This window comes from Bemisia tabaci, chromosome 6, assembly GCF_918797505.1.
Source record: "Bemisia tabaci chromosome 6, PGI_BMITA_v3".
In the NCBI taxonomy this organism is placed as follows: Eukaryota; Metazoa; Arthropoda; class Insecta; order Hemiptera; family Aleyrodidae; genus Bemisia; species Bemisia tabaci.
Genome location: NC_092798.1, coordinates 4,918,764 through 4,934,688, shown reverse-complemented (window position 1 = coordinate 4,934,688; position 15,925 = coordinate 4,918,764). Strand labels below are relative to the sequence as shown.

Genomic DNA, 15,925 nt, shown 5'->3' with positions numbered 1-15,925 from the left:
GTTATGCACAGTTTGTGACTGCACGCTCTCCCATCGATAGGAGTGTGCGTGCACTGCAAGGGAGGGGTGAATCAATGGCGGGAAGCAGTGGACATGTTCAACTAAGGAACTATCGTGTTCGCTTGATTTCAGGTACTTGTTTAACGTAGCGAATATCTGAGAGCTCAGCACCTGGAACCTGCGGATTCAGTCCACCATCCGTTTGAGGTTCTGAAACAAGAAATTAACAACACTCAGAAAACCTAGCTCAGGAAACAGGTGAATGCTTTAGATAATTAGGGATTATAAGTGTATTCACTCCAGATCAATTCATCTTTCTTAGACAAGATTTGTCTTTTATGAGGGCAAATCCTGATTCTTTAATTGTTTCCACTGCATGCAGTTGTGTGTTGGAATGCCTGCTCAGCAAGGTTGCCAGATTGTGAGAAAAGATATGGATGTTTGACATTTGGTTAAATGTAGAAATGCACTGAAATTTCAGCTGTTCAGACCATGAATCTCAGCAGAAGAGTCACAATGTGTCACTCATAAATGTATTCGCAGTAGGACAGATAATTTTCTGTGTTACCTCAGTTTTCTCAGCAATTTCCATCAGAATGGAGGCTCAAATTATGCAACTTTGAACTCGATTTATGTAGGTTGTTTTCGTTCAAAAAAATCTAAGAAAATTCCTGTGAGCTGAACAGGGTGTCCACAACCTTAGCAGGAACAATTTCCCTGACTTTTGTGAGTTTTCCCAGACTAAGATTTTCTAACTTTCCATGTCGACTACTTTCACACATGGAACTGAAAATGACAAATTTTTGGCATTGGTTAATTTCACTACAAACAACAAAACCATAACTCAGAGCATTGAGCTCCAAACCAAACTGATGAATTTTTTTTCCATTGTGTGGACAACAGAGATGTTTTTTCAGATTTCAAAATACAAGATTTTTCAAATTTACGATTTCTGCCATAAAATTCCATGACTTTTCCCAGATTTCCTTGACCTGATGGAATTTCTTGACAATTCCTGGTTTTCAAGAGCTGAAGACACCATATTAAGTCAACTTGTTACTTCCCATAGGTAAAAGGATTAATACCTAATTACTGAATAACCTCTTGGAAAATACTGGAGAATAATTTATGGGGAGAAAAAAAATTCAAAATATTGAACATGGGTTATAACATATGTGGTCGAATAATTCAAATTTGTTCGAGGTTTCTAAGATCGAGTTTGAATCGAATATCAGAAAAAGTATTTGAACTTGAATATTTGAGATTTTCGAATATTCGCACAGCCCTAGAAACTGATCTCCCAAACAATTGCAAACGAAAAACAAAAAATCTTTTGATTAAATTCCTGGTGAACATTGATATTTGGCTCAAGAATTTACTTTCTAAACTGGCAAGTGCATCCATCATTTGGTGAGTGAAATTTTTGGGAGAAAAAGCGTTACAAAAGTCCTATAAATCAGATCTTCTCCTGCCGAGGAAAGCAAAAACATAGTACTTTACTCCAGATTTTGCAATTTTCTTCTTTCTATTGCATTCGATTCGGAGGAAAACTTAATCCTCACTTTGTGTCATTTCTTCGATTAGTATTTTCAATGATACGCAAAAACTGTTCTGAAAATCTGAAGAATATGTATGCATTTGCTTTTGTTTAATAATACATTTCCTCAGAAAAAAAAGGGTGAAAATCTTGAGTAGGGTTACAGCGTCTTTTCTTTTGACGGCAGATTTACTTGTTCACTCTCTACTTTTGTCTCCATAGGTAACAAAACAAACTTAAAAAAAGAAGGAGAATTCAACAGCAGATTGAAAAAGTAGGATGATAACTTGAACAAACCTGGAGATCCATAGTTATATCGTGGAAGCTTGCATGTTTTGGGCATTGCTTCCATCAAAGTCTTTGTGAACTGAAGGAGGTTTCCTTGGATGAGTAATTTGACGATTTTGAGGAGCTCTTCCATCACTACTGCGATGCCTTGGTAACCTAATAATCTACACACATAGCGCATGTGGCAAGGGCCGACGAAACCTACAACAGAGGCGGATAAGAGTTGAGTGCAAGGATGATAATGACAATGAAACATAAATTAAAGCTTCCGAACAGGGAACTCATATAAAAAGAATTACGTTATTTGGTCTTAATTTGATGCATTTGTGATAAAATGCTACATAGTGTTTTCTTCCCTTTTATTCATGGATTCTTCAAACCTAACTATGTCATTCTTTTCAGTTTCAGAGAAAGAAGTCAGAACTGCAGAAGAAAAATCTCCGTGCCAGCAGAGGTCAAGTTAGGGACCTTCTTTTCCACATGCAAATTTTTCTTAACATTTGATTAAATGCACGGAGGAAGAAAATACGGATATTTCAGCACAGGTTTGACCCTGAAATCTAAAAAATTGAAGGAGATATTGGTCCTGAAATTCCTAGACAAAAAATTTTTGGTTGTACGAAAACACGGTTTAAGTGTTTGCAAAAAATTATGGAAAATATTCTCCCAGAGGATAAGGTCCCTTCTCACAGATCAAGTCGCATTTATTGTTACTTTTGTTTTGAATTAACATCCTACAAACAGGGTTTCCGCAGAATTTAGAAAATTATATGTTTTGACATTTTCCTGACACATTTTAGTGAAATTTCCTTAACAATTAAAGATTCACCGAATGGTTAAAAAGACGTAATTTAAAATAGTTTATTCGCAAATTTGGTTGTTCGAGACTTCAAATCTATTGTTGAAAGCAAATGAAAGTGGTTCAATTGTGCTTCCATGACACCTTTGTCGTTTTTCCTGACATTTGCAGGTTTTCCCTAACTTTTGAGTGTTCCCTGATAATTACCAGTATTTCCTGACTGTGGCGACCCTATACAAATTAATATAAATAACTTTCAAAATATCAATGCTTTGGGCTAGAGAACCAAAAGCTTTTCCAAAACTAAGTAAACAAGGCATAGCTGAATAAAGTTTTCACAAATTCAGCAACTTACCTATCGAAAAACTTACAAGTTTCCAGCACAAAAGAAAATCAATGAAGCTCTCATAACATTGTCACCGCTAACTTGAAAGTGGAGAATAAAAAAAAGTTGGATCTTCCTCCCAAGTATTTTTCTTCGTATTGCAAAAAGAACTAGTCTGGGGCCAAATGGAGCCTTTGTAGGTACCTACATATGTGGGCCAAAATTAATTAATGATGGTTATTTGGAAAAAGATGACTGTCTCCTTACCTGTGAATTGACTATAAATTGTTAATAAGCAAGATTCAATTATTTGCTGCCCCAGAGATAAGCATGGCCCATTTGTGGAGGCTTGTCTCTATGAACAGGGTTGGTAAACGTGATTCCACGGCATTTCACAAACCTGTAGACATTAAAGTTTAAGTTAATGCAACCGGAAAAAGAACAAGACAAGAAATTTTTCGAAGCAAGAACGAGAAGGCTACAAAGGATAAGTTTCTAATTTTTAACAGTACCTGGAGTTAATGAAAATGATTTGAAATCAAAATGTGTTTCTCTATATTTTTCAAGAAGAAGGCATCCCCGTATTATGTACTGTATCATTTGCACATTTTTGGCACCCTCACCCCTATTTAACACCTTAAATCTCTTTGATGGGCCCTCCTAACACATTGCGAATATAAAATTATTCAATGCTGACCTATCGTATTCCTACATTTTAAGATATTGTGAAAATTTAATACAGAAGATGGAGGTGGGTTGCTAGAAAACACAAAAAATTAAGTATTCTGCCCTAAGATTACTTCAGAGTTGCCAAAAGCTAAAACATAAATTTTGAAGAAAAGTTATGCATTATTTTCCTAGAAATTTTCAGATATTTTGATTAAATTGCAAACAAAATTGTCTGAAAATATTCTCAATTATTCCAGTGAAGTCGTTTTTTATTGAGGGAAATAAGGCGGCAACGATGATTTTCTCCTTGGTGTTTCTTCATAATTTTTTCTTTTTTTTTTACAGAAAGCTTTCATTGATCACAATCCCTAAAATCTAAAATTTCAGAACTAAAAGGCAAAATTTCTAACTTTCGTCAAAAGAACATGTGAAAGCAGTAGAAACTAATGACATTTTTCAGTTAAAGGAAAAAGAATCCATATTCTGCGGCAAAATTCCCCGACTTTTCCAGGTTTTCAGTGACTTTTCGTCTTTACTTGTCACCCTGTAGATCAGAGGCTCTGTCATGGCAGAGTTAACACATACCTGTTAGTTGCCGAATTGTAGCAATAATTAGGTAAAAAGTCGTAATTAAGCTCCTAAAAAACGTGTAAGGTACATAGGAAGCAAAAACGTTGTGATTAGCCTCTCTGAACATGGCATCGTATTTGTCCAGCGTCAAATGCTTGCTCAATAGGTTATGACACAGCCTGTTCACCGGTAACAAACCATCCAATTCCTGCAATAAAAAAAAAGGCAGTGAAATTAAAAAATGTGGTAAATATTTAAAAAGAAAGGTTTTTTCACACAAATAAAAGTTTAACACCATACGGACATTGTGCCCTCATCCAAAATTTCATGTGAAACAAAATGAACACACAATTTTTCAAACTCAGCTCGGATATGAAAAATTAGAGAGTAAATTTCAATTTTCAAATACATTTTCAATCATGATTAACTAAAAATCATAGTCAGATAAAGCCAATTCAAAATTAGGGCTGATTTTTCGAACTGGCGAACAATTATAATTGGATAGCAATTAGAATCAAACGATTACCGTCTAATTTTTGTACAGATTTTGAGGGCATCCACAGCCAAGACTTAATTTTTGAGATTTAATATTCTATCAATCTTCAAAAACCAAAATATTAATTGATTTTATGCTGCTGATTCTAAAATCATCTTAGCTTTGGGGGGAAAAGCCAGATCTTATCTCTGGAATCAAAGTAAGTAAGTAAGGCCAGGCTTACCAGCGAGACGCCCTCAAGGGGCCAAGGCAACTGGCTACTGCCGTCAAGCACCCTGAAATTGGACCGTGCTCCTTCAGGGTGTCTACAAGATTTTCAAAATGAAATTCCCTGACAATTCCAGGTTTTCCATGACAAAAGAGACAAAATTCCCTGACTTTTTGGGTTTAGCCATACGATGAACTAGTTAGAAAATATTTAAAAAAAACTATCCTTGGGAATGACCCCGTAAAGTCATATTCTGAATCACCATGGCGTTGGAAGGAGTTGAGTAATACTTTTAAAAGGAACGAGATCCTAAATACTCGAAATAAAACTAATTCCAAAATGGTATACTCAGACTAAAATTCACCTTCAAAATTTAATTTTTATGCTCTGCTACGCTCTCTTTGTGACATATTGCCCCGTATACTTTTGAAAATTCAAACTATAGTTCACCCTGGTGGTTTCATAAATATTGGCATATTACTTAGTGTCCTGAAAATACAAGTCTCTTTTTCTTAAAATATAAAACAAGAGTTGTAAATGTGCCTAACTCAGGTAGATTTTGCTATAATCAAGAGGAAATATGAGTCTCTTCTCGATTTTAGATAAATTTGCTTGATTCGGGGTGTTTTTTTTTTCCTTCTTTTTTTTTTAAGGTCAATTAATTCAATGGATTCCAGAACCTATTGTTGGTATTGAATTTGTCTTATACTCAACAAGCGTTGGCTTGTTAGAATATAATCCACCAATAATATTTCTACAAGGTGGATGCACCAGTTGTGAACATGTTGATTTAAGAACCAGAAAAAATTTATGCAAAATGCAGTTGACATTAAATATTTCTTTAATACTCAGTTAAGGAAAAACTAAAATTCTAGCACTTTCATTAAATTTCCAAACTTATTGAAAAAATTGATTAACCATCTGCTCATAACTGGGGCACTTAGTTTCCCATCATTATTTACTGTAATTTTTTGCTGTTGGCAAGTTAACTTCATTCAAGTCTATTTAGTCTATCTTGCCATTCGGCATGAATTAAGTAGATAAATTAAATAGGGCAGATCGATTCGATCTTTAAAGTTAGCGAACACACATTAGTGAACCTAGCAGCCGTGTTGCAAACTGATCGAACAGAGCAGTTTACATTATCAGCCACGCGAGTGCGCTACTCGGCCAATTCGGCAGAGACGAGCAAAAATAGCCGCGAAATGTTCGAATTGCGAAAATTCCCATACTTTCACCGGTTTTCGATCGAATTCCCTGACTTTTCCAGACAGTGATCAAATTCCCTGATTTTTCCCGGTTTTCCAGACCTGCAGACACCCTGTCCTTAACTTCGTACTATTGACACATTGTGTTATCTCTATATTCCTGCTAGGCTCAGCAGTCGTCTGATAGCCAATGATAGGTCTTATCAAAGACTGTGGCAGATGCTGCAGAGCATGAATATTTGGAGCAGGGCCATGCCTCCACCGAGTTTGACTGTTGTTGCAATCTCCACTGATAGGTAATGCTGGCAGTTGAGTGATCGCTGGAGTGATCACCGATTTTTTTACAATCCAGTCAAATAGTGCAGACAGATTACTTTCAGGGTGACTATGTCCCTCCCGCACCCTGTTACCTCGAAGGGTTAGGGTATTGGAATGGCATAGTCATGCACGGTCACGATGACTGATATTTGAGTGTCCTTAAATGGACTGCATTTTGGAATTTGGAACTATAAATTCTAGCCCATTATAAAAACAACGTATGTGCTATTAGTTTCCCTATGCACATAAGTGTTTTTTTCAGATGAGCCAGAATTTATAGTTCCTACTTGCAAAATGCAGTCCAAATATCAGTCACCTACGGTGATTGAGCCCAGGACCTCAGTGTTGGCAGCTAACTGCCTTGATCACTACACCACCAAGGCTGACTGTCTCTGGAATCAATTGTTTCTCAAGGATCGCAATATCTTCAAAGAATTCCTGAACTTCAGTGTCTGTGGCATGTATTGATTCAATTGACAGGCTGATATAATCATGAATGGATTCATTCCAATTCAAGATTGGAAAACTACATTCTTGCCTGCTGTCTGGGACACATTGCTCAATTCTTTGATTGAAAATGCAGAGTTTCTGTCGAGCAGGACAGATAATACATTAAGCAAATAATTACACATCAGCTGCTGTTCATAAAGTTTTGCTTTTCCCTCCCTCATTTTACAGAATTAAAAATTTTGAACACTTACGACAACGCCTGTTCTTTCTCCCTCTTCAAATTTACAAATGGCAAGCTCAAGAGATTTTTGCATGTCAGCGTTGGTGCGTTGCAAGAATAGTTTGTTGAGATCGATTGATCTACCCAACAATTGAACGTGGCGCTGCTTCAACAGTGTTTCCTACCAGTTTGCACGCGTATATGCAAGCAGGTAGGTTCCCATGGCCACACACTCAACCCGAAAACGTGTATCTAACAAAATACTGAAAGAGAGATACACACATTCAATATTAGAAGAAAGATCCAAGAAATGAATACAAAAAATTCTTATATTTTACGAAACAATCATACCCACAATTTATTTTTCTTTTCTTCTAAGATAAGAATTTGTCAGGCACTCACTAAGTGAAAAAAAATAATAAATAAAAAAAATTTTGATTTGGCGCTTACAACAGTAAAAATTATTTTTCAGGAATACCACTTACATAATGTTACATTAGGTTGCGGCTTATTTCCGTCATGTAAGAAAATTGACCAGGTTGCAATCGGTTTTATCTGTGAAAATAATAGGCTGTATACAATTTCGGCCAATTTGAAGCTTTTTTAGATGATGCTCAAAGGGATCAAAACTACAGGCAAAATTACATTGGTTTGAATGGGCAGAAAAACACCTGATCTGCGAAAATGCGGTTTTTGGATCTAAAATGCGCTTAAATGAAGAAAACCGGACCAGCTCTTAGAGAGGCATCTAGGAGCCCATTCGAAACGAGAAAATCACACTTTTGACCCATGAGTGGGGATAGGGGGGTCACGGCGTAGCCGGTTTGGAGGTGTCGCGCCTGCAGCTAAAAGTTCGCATTTGAGACTTTCTGATCAAACTCAAAATAAGTGTTCCGAAGTTAAAGAGGCAAAGGTATCTCACAACTTGATGAGAAATTATGTGTAATAGTTGTTTTAGCCCTTGAGAACTATACTTGGCCCTTTACAATGTTGCCTCCCATACTATTTCTTGAGCCTAGAACGAAATTGGTGTGAACTATACTTGGCCCTTTACAATGTTGCCCTTCCATTCTATTTCTTGAGCCTGGAACGAAACTGGTGTATATATTTTACCTTGCACTCGAGTGATCCCCCTACCCTCACCCTTGGGTTAAAAGTGTGATTTTCTCGTTTCGAATGGGCTCCTAGATGCCTCTCTAAGAGCTGGTCAGGTCTTCTTCATTTAAGCACATTTTAGATCCAAAAACCGCATTTTCGCAGATCAGGCGTTTTCCTGCCCATTCAAACCAATGTAACTTTGCCTGTAGTTTTGATCCCTTTAAGCATCATCTAATAATTAACAACAAGCTTCAAACAAGCTTCAAATTTGCAGAAATTGTACACAGCCTATTATTTTCATAGATAAAACCGATTGCCACCCGGACCTGGTTGATTTTCCTACATGACTGAAATAAGCCGCACCCTAATGTTACATGGTGATAAAATAGCTAATTATTAGTTTAAAAAAATTGATAAATAAATAAATAAAAAAAATTATTGAAAGGAAAGAAAGAATTGATTATGTTCTGTAATTGAAACTCGCTAGTTTAAGCAGGTTAAAATTTTACAGAGAGAAGAATATTGGACTTAAAAAAGTTTCACAACAAGAAATTACCTACACATTGTCAATACATAGCCAATTAATTACAGAGCGTCAACAGAAGATTAGTTTTATAGGAAACTTCATCGAAAAAAACAATCGGTAAAATGAAAAAGAAAAATGTATATTACGGAAGCGGGGAAATAAAAAAAAATATAAACTGACTAATAAACAAATAATACCTTGCTGTGAGTTGCTTATAATGAGCAAATATTTGCTCACTAAAAGTATACACAAACTGATGGAAGCACAGATTGACTTCTGCCTCAACTTCATCGTATAAAAATTATTTGCAGAAGACAGTCAGGGCATAATGAGCACCATCATTGCAGAGATCTAACAGGTATAAGACGTACCTGAAAAGGAGATACAAAAAGTAATTCATAAAGTAATAAATTATAATTTTGAATTGACCCTAATTCCAAAGAAGTTCATACTGACATAAAAAATTGGATACAGTACTTTAACTACTACCCTAGCAGATTTAACTTCAAATTTAAGCCATGACAAGTATTATGTTGGCAAAACCGAAAAGTTAGTATTTAGATCAATCGTCCATCTAGTGCCCAAGAGAACATGCCTTTAATGAACATTTTAGTTTTTCATGAACTGAAAAATTTTGAACAAATGTGTCTGAAAATTTTAGTGTCTTCTCTCTCAAGTGTAAAAAAAGTCACTGGAAATTTCAGACAAATTGGTGCAATGGTGTTCCTATGAAAAAATGAGAAGTCAATAAGAAATACTGAAAAAACGCAATCGAGATACATTCCTGTCCATGTTGTGCGGAAGGTGACTAATCTTAGAGGAATGTTCATGAAAAAAAAATCAACAAATCTAGCCATAAAATAAGCTCAGAATTGTTGTTTTCAATTGTCAAACAATTTCCATGAATATATCTTGTCACTAATTAGAAACAGTACTAGGGACTACGTTAAAAGATAGATTTTGAAAGATGCTTCCGAGTTCAAATATTCCTTAAATGATAGATGCAAAGCATGCAGCATGAAATGATGTTTAGGTTTTCAACAAAACCCTTTCACCTTGCCTTCCCTCAGTAAAAAAGTGCCACTGCGACACCAACTGGGGTAGGAATTTAAGTTGACAACTTGCAACTTTCCTCTAACTTTCAAAATCAAAGTAAGTACTTGTGTGGAATAAAATTTTACCGCAAATATTATGAATCTCGTTTGTTACAATTTCGAGAAAAGTAAAACAACAGAGAGGAGAGAACACTTTCATTATACTTTGAAAAGCATTTTATTACAAACTTTATTGATAATAATCACATCACTGTTAGATGAACGAAATTAGCCCCTGAAGTCCCTCATGAACTTCTGGAAATAATTAGCGAGGCCAGGAAGGTTAGGAAATTATGGATGAAAGAGAGAACTGATGCACTAAAAAATAAATTTAATAGACTAAAAAGGAAGGTCTCAAAAATGAGCTGGTTTTTTAAAAATAAGGAAACTGAAAATTTTCTGAAACACTTATCACCTACGGCTCATACTGATTATTCCCTCTGGAGGGCGACAAAGTACCTTAAAAATTAGATTTTTTATTCACCGCCCATATTAGATAAAAATAAAGTTAAAGTAAAAGACATTGAAAGAAAAGCTAAAGTTTTCGCTCATCATTCGGAAAGTGAATTCACTCCTGAGAACAGTCTCAAGGATGAGTGCGATCTTGCCACAAATCGCTAGAAATAGAAGGGCAAGAAAATTTGGAAGTTCCTAAAATTACAAAAACAGAATTATTTGATCTAATAAACCAAATAAACCCAAGGAAAAGGTAGATTCCTTCAGGCCAGTTTCATTACTATCAGTGTTGAGTAAATTGTTGGAAAGGGCTTACTTAAAAAGACTGTTGCCAATTTTAGAAGAAAGATAGATAATACCAAAACACCAATTCGATTTCAGGACATCACATTCTACCACAGAACAAGTGCACAGAGTTGTGAGTCTTATAGAGAGGGCATGGGAAAATAAAGAGGTTTGTTCGATGATTTTTTTAGAGATTTCAGCAGCTTTTGATAAAGTCTGGCATCTGGGTCTTCTCTACGAAATTCGAATTTTTTTGCCATTTAATCATAATAAACTAATCAAATCTTACCCGGAGAACAGAAAATTTAGAGTTAAATTTAATAATTGTTATTCAACATATAGAAGAATAAAAGCAGGAGTAAAGCAAGGATCATGACTGGGCCCATATTTATATAATATCTTCACTAGCGACATCTCAAAACCAGAGAGGGGCTTTAGCATCACTTTTGCAGATGGTACTGCCTTAGCAGAAAGAGACAAAGACATTTTTATTTCTAATCATAGATTACAAAAAGGTATTAATTAAATGGTTGGATGGGTTTCTGACAATGGCACCATGCTCAATGCAGGTAAATCTTCTCATACTGTTTTTACAAATAGGAAAATACCACAATTACCAGTTCTCATAAAAGATGAACACGTTCTTTACATTACAAGCGCTAGATATTTAGGAGTTTATTTAGACTGTAGACTTACTTTCAAAGATCACATTAGAATCAAGGTGAGAGAATTAAATAAAAAGTATAAAAAAATGTATTGGTTGTTCGGCAAAAGATCAAAATTGTCAAGAAAAACAAAATTTTACTGTATAATCAAATATTAAAACCAATATGGCAGTATGCTTCACAACTATGGAGTTGTGCAAGCAAATCTAATATAAATAAGGTAGAAAGATTCCAGTCAAAGGTTCTACGAGAAATTATTGGAGTACCATGGTTCTTAAGGAACGAAGACATAAGGAGAGAATTGGAGGTACCCACGGTTAGACAAGTAATTGCTGAGACAACGAAGAGATATGAATGTTGTCTTGTAAAACATGCCAATGAAGAGGCTGTAAACCTCTTGGACAGTACAATATTAGTGAAAAGATTAAAAGGTGGGAGACCTTTGAACTCCTATCAAGATTTACTTTGTAAGTAGTCTGTAAGGTATGAATGAGAGTGTGAATGGAGTGCAAAAGGAAGAATGTGAAACAATTAAACTAAAAACCTTCATGTTTTAATATCTCTAAAAAAGAAGGCAGAGCATTTTACAATTCCTGTTTTTAGAGATAATCATCATATTATCTAACGTTACCCTGTAAAATGAATGCAGTTTGTTTAGTTTTAGTTTTAAACCATGTAGATAGATACAAGGAAATACTTGTGGTAGTTGCGTTATATTTAAATAAAATTCCTTAAAAAAAAAAAAAAATAAAAAAAATAAAAAAAAAGGATTTGTTAAGTAATTTCAATTTTTGAGAAAATCAAAGCACAAAAAGGACACTCTTCAGTTGCAGTGTTTCAGAATCTTCACCAATTTTTCATCCATTATGATCAAGCAAATGTGTGTAATTCACTGAAACTCCTACTGAATATTCTTCATGATTTTATGATTCTTTAAATGAAAATTTTCAGAAAATTCACTCCGTAGTTTCCTCTCTGAGAGCATGAAACTTTCCTCAGGGCAATAGTTCAAAAAAGGAATTATAATTTGGCAAACCAGAATTTATCATTGTACAACCAATTGAGATCTAAACCTATGGCATATATCTAACAAGAAAAAATTAAATTTTTCGATGAGTATAAGCAAAAATAAGATGGAGATTCAAAAGACGGAAAAACTGAGTGAATATCAAAAAGACTAAGACCTTTGACAAGTCCACAGCCAATACCATTTTCTTGTTAAATACGTCAGGTAATTTCAGGCACGGTGATCGATATTTTGCATGCACTATAACAATTTTTAGTTTTTGAATTGTACCAATTCATACTAAACAAACAAATAAGTAAATAAATAAAAGATCACACACTTGTGCAATATAGGCACCATCACCAGTTTTAACACCGAACTAACAAGCAGAGGGCTTGTAAGGGGGGTAACCTAAACTAAGTTCTAGCATTGTGGCGATTAGTGGAAATTGTGGTTTGAAGCATTCAAATATCCCCTTTTTCCTGCATGTTTTTCTGGCCCAGCAAAATCAGTTACACTTCTTAGACACATTGGTAGAGAATGTGATACAAGTTTTTACCTAAAATACACCACTTCAATTACCTACCAAATGTCGAAAATTAACAAAATTAGAATGCTCACCTGAAAATACATGAAATTAAGCAGCTTTTTCACTTCAGGAGCTACTACTATAACAGTCTTTTCATAGATTTCCACCTGGTTCGGCTGCTCATTCGACTTCGGTTGCGGGATGGCTCGAGAGCAACATCTCCACATGTACAGCACGACAGAATGTTCCAAGCCATCTTTCAACAGTACATTCTGGAGCATTACAAATAGATATTTTATAGGATTGGTAGATTGACAATTTCAAATTCACAATAGAGCAAAGCTCAGAATTTAACAAACGACCAAAACCAGTGTCGATTAAGCTTCAATGAAAAAACCTATTGACTGTTTTCAGTGCATATACTATAAAGGTTCGAAAATTGATACACTTACATTTAAAGGTCGATCTGCAGTGGATTCCTGGGATAGTTTGAAATCTTTAAAATTGAAATCAAGGTTCAAATGACCTTCCATCAAAGAAATACATAAATTTCTGATTTTATTCTAAAATAGATGCCTCTACCAATTTTGAGAATGTCTGCCTTAAGTTGAGAACACTTGCATGGAACTAACTTTTCGGATACGATCTTTCTGATCCTGCTGTAGTTCTGGAATGATCTAGGTAAGAGTAAAGGAGTCAAATAATTTTTTCTGAACACCGATTTAAGCATGATATCGGTAGTTCTCGATTTAATTCATTCCCTGCTAAACACTTATGATTTCCACTCATTTTTCTCAAAATTGTCTTGGAAAAGCAAGATTTTTCTAAAGATCATAAAATATCATTTATCATCCATTCAATTAGGCAGATTAATGATGGTCAAGCAGCAGGAATGTAAAGCTTACCAAACTGGCGTGAACAATGGCTTCTTCAATGTACTTTGCTATGCCAGTGACGAACCCATTCCGGTCTTTGAAGTTGGTATCAAAGTTAGCTTGATAAATGACAGAGCATGGCTGAGCTTCGATACACGGTTGTTCATCAGGTAACGTAAGCTCATCTAAGGCATCGACGTTGGATAAGGCATCGGTTAATGTTAGCTTTTCTGCCGCCATTTTGAGAAGTTGACTCCTTTGTGCAAAAAACCATCAAAGACATAAAAATAAGACTTGGCAAGTAAGCATTGTTGTACATGGAACTTAGAGAAATGAATGGTTTTGAAAACATACCCACTCTAATCACTTAAAAACGGAGAGTACACTGAAAACCAAAAATAAATATTCTTGAGTGTTGTACGATTCAATACCAGAGAAGGTTGACAGTGGATAGTAGATAAAATTGGTCAAATAACTTTATGCCTTCAAGAGGTAGGACAAACTAGTGTTAAACTATCAGAAGTAATACTGCTAACTTGAGGTAGAGGTGTTGTCAGCTAAGGTGGCACTTGAATACATATCGTTTGCAAGCAACTATAATGCAGTCGTCCACCAGTGATCGAGGATTGACGAAGCACACGATGGGGCTACCGTCAATCCTCTGTAGCTGTTCAACAATTGCATCGCAATTGCTTGCAAGTGGAATGTAAACAAGTGCCAACTTAGCTGACGACACCTCTAGATAGCAGGGTAAACAGGTAATTGTGACAAATTTAGACATGAAACAATAGAAATAAAACATAGGAGTGGAAGAATGGGCCAGTCGTGCTGCTCTCAGAATCGAGTTTTGATACTTTATTCATGCAGATCAACTAAAAATGATAAGATCCGGCCAAACAGCAAATTTCTACGTTGAATATTAACCGAGGTATCTCGCCTTTAAAAACTCGATTTATGACATCATCCACCGCGGTAGGAGGTATCACGTTATGCACTAATGCAGTGGATGACGTCATGAATCGGGTTTTTTAAGGCAGGATATCTCGGATAATATTCACGGTAGAGAGTTGCTGTTGGGACAGACCTTTTTATAAAGAGCTGATCTACTAGAACCAAGCATCAAAACATGATTCTGTTACCAGTGCAACTGGCCCATTGAATAAAGAAAGAGAAATGATCAGGTGAAACAGAGGCTTAGCTATCGGTCCGCAGGGAAGAGAAGAGATTGTCTAGGTGAGCTTTCAAAATTATGAATTTGGCCTCATTATCACAGCAAGACTACATGCAGACAAACTATAACTCTTTCCTTCACAGATTAAACGACATGAAAGTGAAAGAAGGAGAGAGTTACAGGACATTTGGGGAATGAGGAAGTTACAATTCTTGAGGAGGAAATACAGGCCGAAAATACCTGGCAATGCAGTCCGAACTAGGATGATCTTTAGGCGTGGCAACAATTTTCACAGTTCTTGCTATATGCAGGGGATTGGGAAACAAAACCTGTAAAACACTCTTCACTGTGCTCAGAGGTTCCTTCTTTAAAGTTAGCTTCAGTCAACATGTCTCACACAGGAATCGATCATTGAAACTCATTTCGGCATGTCCAGACCTAGGAGATCAAGGACTTCCAATCGCAAAGCTCACACATTCCTTATCTTGTCCTGGCGTACCAACAGAGTTTCAAGAACCGGTCTGCATTCATAGATTGACTAGATAAGATAAGAATGGATAAAGAGATACATCTTGGTCCATAGTGGAGTCTCCAAGACAAGTCAAGCGACAGACAAAAAGACATTTTCCGTCACAGGAGTCAGATGACAATTCTGTTGTAACATCGTAAGTTATGGGAACTTCCCTAAGTTCTCATGTAGGAATCAGTAGTGTAAGCTTCCTCGATTTAGTTGAAAGAGAGATGATTGAAAGGAATACCAGAAAAACGACTCATACACTCATACCTGTATATATCCACTCAGAACTTCGGTGTCACAAGCACTAGAGCTCGAGGTTACCCTAGGTTTCACCGCACTTCCCATGGCTTCTTCTAGATTTTCGTTGGCCCTGGGGTTAAATCTTCGTCTCGAATTGATGAAATACTTCTAAATGAGCAAAGAAGATGACAGTTTCAACTGCTAATAATTAAATAAATTAAAATTCAACCATTACAATTAATTGAGCGATCCAGAATTCTGGAATTCGGGCACCGGCGTAATTGCGCGGGAACATGCATTGTTTGTGCTGTGCACGCTGTGCATTCTTGGCCGCCGTGCTGAATCAGCTGGACGAATATCGAATATCGTATCGCA

At 35.9% G+C, this 15,925-nt stretch overlaps 1 protein-coding gene across 1 annotated transcript; it reads right to left on the bottom strand.

Annotated features, from left to right (window-relative positions):
• LOC109038505 (cytoplasmic FMR1-interacting protein) lies at positions 1 to 15,486 on the bottom strand. Its single transcript, XM_072301493.1, is given in 12 exon segments — positions 1 to 210; positions 1,835 to 2,026; positions 3,217 to 3,240; positions 3,243 to 3,349; positions 4,204 to 4,276; positions 4,279 to 4,396; positions 7,120 to 7,351; positions 8,910 to 9,083; positions 12,249 to 12,298; positions 12,804 to 13,019; positions 13,653 to 13,878; positions 15,034 to 15,486. Coding segments are annotated over 11 exon segments (1,497 nt in total). The 5' UTR covers positions 13,863 to 13,878; positions 15,034 to 15,486; the 3' UTR covers positions 1 to 109.
• Positions 15,487 to 15,925: the final 439 nt, after the last annotated feature.